Below are 2441 nucleotides of genomic sequence, written 5' to 3'. Positions count from 1 at the left end.
GTAAAGAATATTATAACACCAACAAGATCTATATTGTAAATAATTAGGCACTCCCATGTCACCGCACAACCGTGATCTTAAAACAAGAGTATAGCTAAATAAATCCAAAGATCCATTTTTATTGTATTTGTTTGCACATTAGTGATCTGCTTTTTAATATGGTATTTCTATTTCTTGTGATTTGTGTGATATGATGCATTAATGACCTGAAAGAAGTAAAATACTCATTACCATGATTGAAGCTTTCCAAATGGACATTTTTCCCTGACCAATCCAAATACAATATTCATTCTTTCATGCCAACTGTTATACATTTATGTATCTAACAGCCGCCGGGGCCAAACCCAATGACATGCTTTGAGACATCATAAACCACGTCCAGCCCCCTCTGTTGCACATTCCCTATTATGCCCAGATCGGTGTCAGCTCTATTTGCAGCGAAGGCAAGGCAAGCTTGCGACAAGCTCGCAATGTACAGTATTCTCGTGATGTCCAAATGGATAGTAGCCCCGCCACCCAAGTGCAACGCCACCTCTGGGACCGTTACTTTGTCGAGTCCGCTGAGGTCGTAGCATGTGTCCAGAATCGACAGCGCCGGTGCCGACTTGTATGTTGTCATCTCCTGCCGGAAAGCCGACCGGAGGGCAGAGTATGCCGTGGGCGGTAGCCTTGTGATCACCGTACCGGAGTCGATGATGGTCCCGGCGACGGAGAACACGGTGGGTGGTACCAACAGTTGCTGACCGCCAACGCTTATAGCCGTTAGAGTAAGGTAGTAGAACGTCGGCGAGCTTGCGCCCGACAGCATCGGGGTGAACCGGAGATCGGAGGAGGGGTAACCACCACCGAATTTCAAGTAGCCTGTCGAGCTCGAGGTCGGTGGCAAGCAGTAGGTAAAGACTCCACCGTACCTTTGATACGTCTGAGAGACAAAGGACGGCTTGTCGCGGCCGAGACCGATCAGGCCGGCGGCCTTGCCGAAGAGGCCGTCGTTCCGCTCGCCGCACCCAAATCGGAAGTTGGGGATGACGTCGTAGGGCGTCAGCCAGAGCGTGTCTTCCGCGTAGAACCCCACCGTGTAGGAGTTATCCCCGTACTGGACCCCGTAAACGCAAGTGGACGAGCTGCAACCGGAGGCGGCGAGGTCGGTGCAGTAGGCGGAGCTGCAGGAGATGTTGAGGTACGTGGAGGAGTGGGAGGGGTCGAAGATTGGGTCTTGTTGATGGTAGCAGGTGACGACGCAGGGCTGGCACTGAATCCACGTGACGTCGCTCCCGGTGTCGAAGATGACGGTCTGGTCCCTCTTCGGGGTGCCAAAGCCGACGATGACCACGTAGTTTCCGGTGCCGAGAGAAATGCCGCTGTGGGCGGGGATGGACGACGCTGCCAGTGCATCCAGCTGTTGGTCCTGCTTGGGGGCTGTCGAGACTCGGCCGTGGAGGCTGTCGACTCGGGATTGATCGTGGTCGAGGATCTGCTTGTGAGAGAGCTGATGATGGAGGTCGAACGGTGAGCACGGGCCGTGCCGGTCGAGGACCGTCAGGCTTGTTTCGTTGTGGTTTACTCCATCTCCATCTATATGTGACGTGTATATACATTTAAGGAAGAACAAGTAGATGCAAGCTTAACAAAAAGATGATGCGGATGTTGGTTCTGAACTTGGTCAAAATTATCGTGGAAGAGTCTCGGATTTTTGTTTGCGAAACCTACGAAAGATTCGTTGTTTGTGAGTTTTGACCAGTAGGTGTTACTAGTTGTGAATCTGCCTTCCAGGGAAGCCCCAGAAAGAAGAGCAGAGAAAGATAATATAATGGTAGGAAGTTTCCTCAATCATTTGAGGAAGAATCTTGGCTTTTGCTTACGTAAGCGTTGTTGTTTCTACATGTTATGTTATGGGGGCCATCCCAAAAGGTTTATCGGTGGTGAGTTTAGCGTATGGATCCAATGCCGACTGCTTTGTTGTCTCTTTTCGTATTCGGAACTGTTTTAGTACTTTTTTTGTTTCTTCACCGTCCTTGTTGATCTCTATCTATCTACATGCAATTGGGAATAGGGATACGGAAGAATTGACTGCATAAAGAAGGAACTCAGTTTGTTTCGAGCAAACCATCACAGGAAGGAAACCTGATCTAAGTTTTGATTTGAACGTTGCTTGCAGATTCTTTAATTACTTGACTCTGTAGAAAAAGATCGACACAGCCAGTAGGGATGCGCGGAACATGAACATGAAAGTCAGCACGCACACCTTTGTACGATGAACAAGCATCGCTCGGCAGCAAAGAACGGATTGTGACATGTTGATGGGTTATTCCTCCTCCATGAACTTGCCAGCATATACCAAGAGATGCAATAAGTAAGGCGAGATAGCAAATGACACAAGGAACGGAAGCCATCAAAAAGGGAAATAGAGAGAGAGAGAGAGAGAGAGAGAGAGAGAGACG

At 49.2% G+C, this 2441-nt stretch overlaps 1 protein-coding gene across 1 annotated transcript; it reads right to left on the bottom strand.

Moving 5' to 3' along the window:
• Positions 1 to 202: 202 nt before the first annotated feature.
• LOC135678992 (aspartyl protease family protein At5g10770-like) lies at positions 203 to 2441 on the bottom strand. The gene is made up of 2 exons (XM_065192309.1): positions 2246 to 2441; positions 203 to 1575 (listed from the first exon to the last, which is right to left on the bottom strand). The coding sequence occupies exons 1-2, from the start codon at positions 2391 to 2393 to the stop codon at positions 323 to 325; spliced, it is 1401 nt and encodes a 466-aa protein (XP_065048381.1). The 5' UTR covers positions 2394 to 2441; the 3' UTR covers positions 203 to 322.

Source organism: Musa acuminata, chromosome BXJ1-7 (assembly GCF_036884655.1).
Source record: "Musa acuminata AAA Group cultivar baxijiao chromosome BXJ1-7, Cavendish_Baxijiao_AAA, whole genome shotgun sequence".
Classification (NCBI taxonomy): domain Eukaryota; kingdom Viridiplantae; phylum Streptophyta; class Magnoliopsida; order Zingiberales; family Musaceae; genus Musa; species Musa acuminata.
The sequence above is the reverse complement of the archived record's forward strand: the minus strand, read 5'-3'. Positions and strand labels throughout refer to the sequence as shown.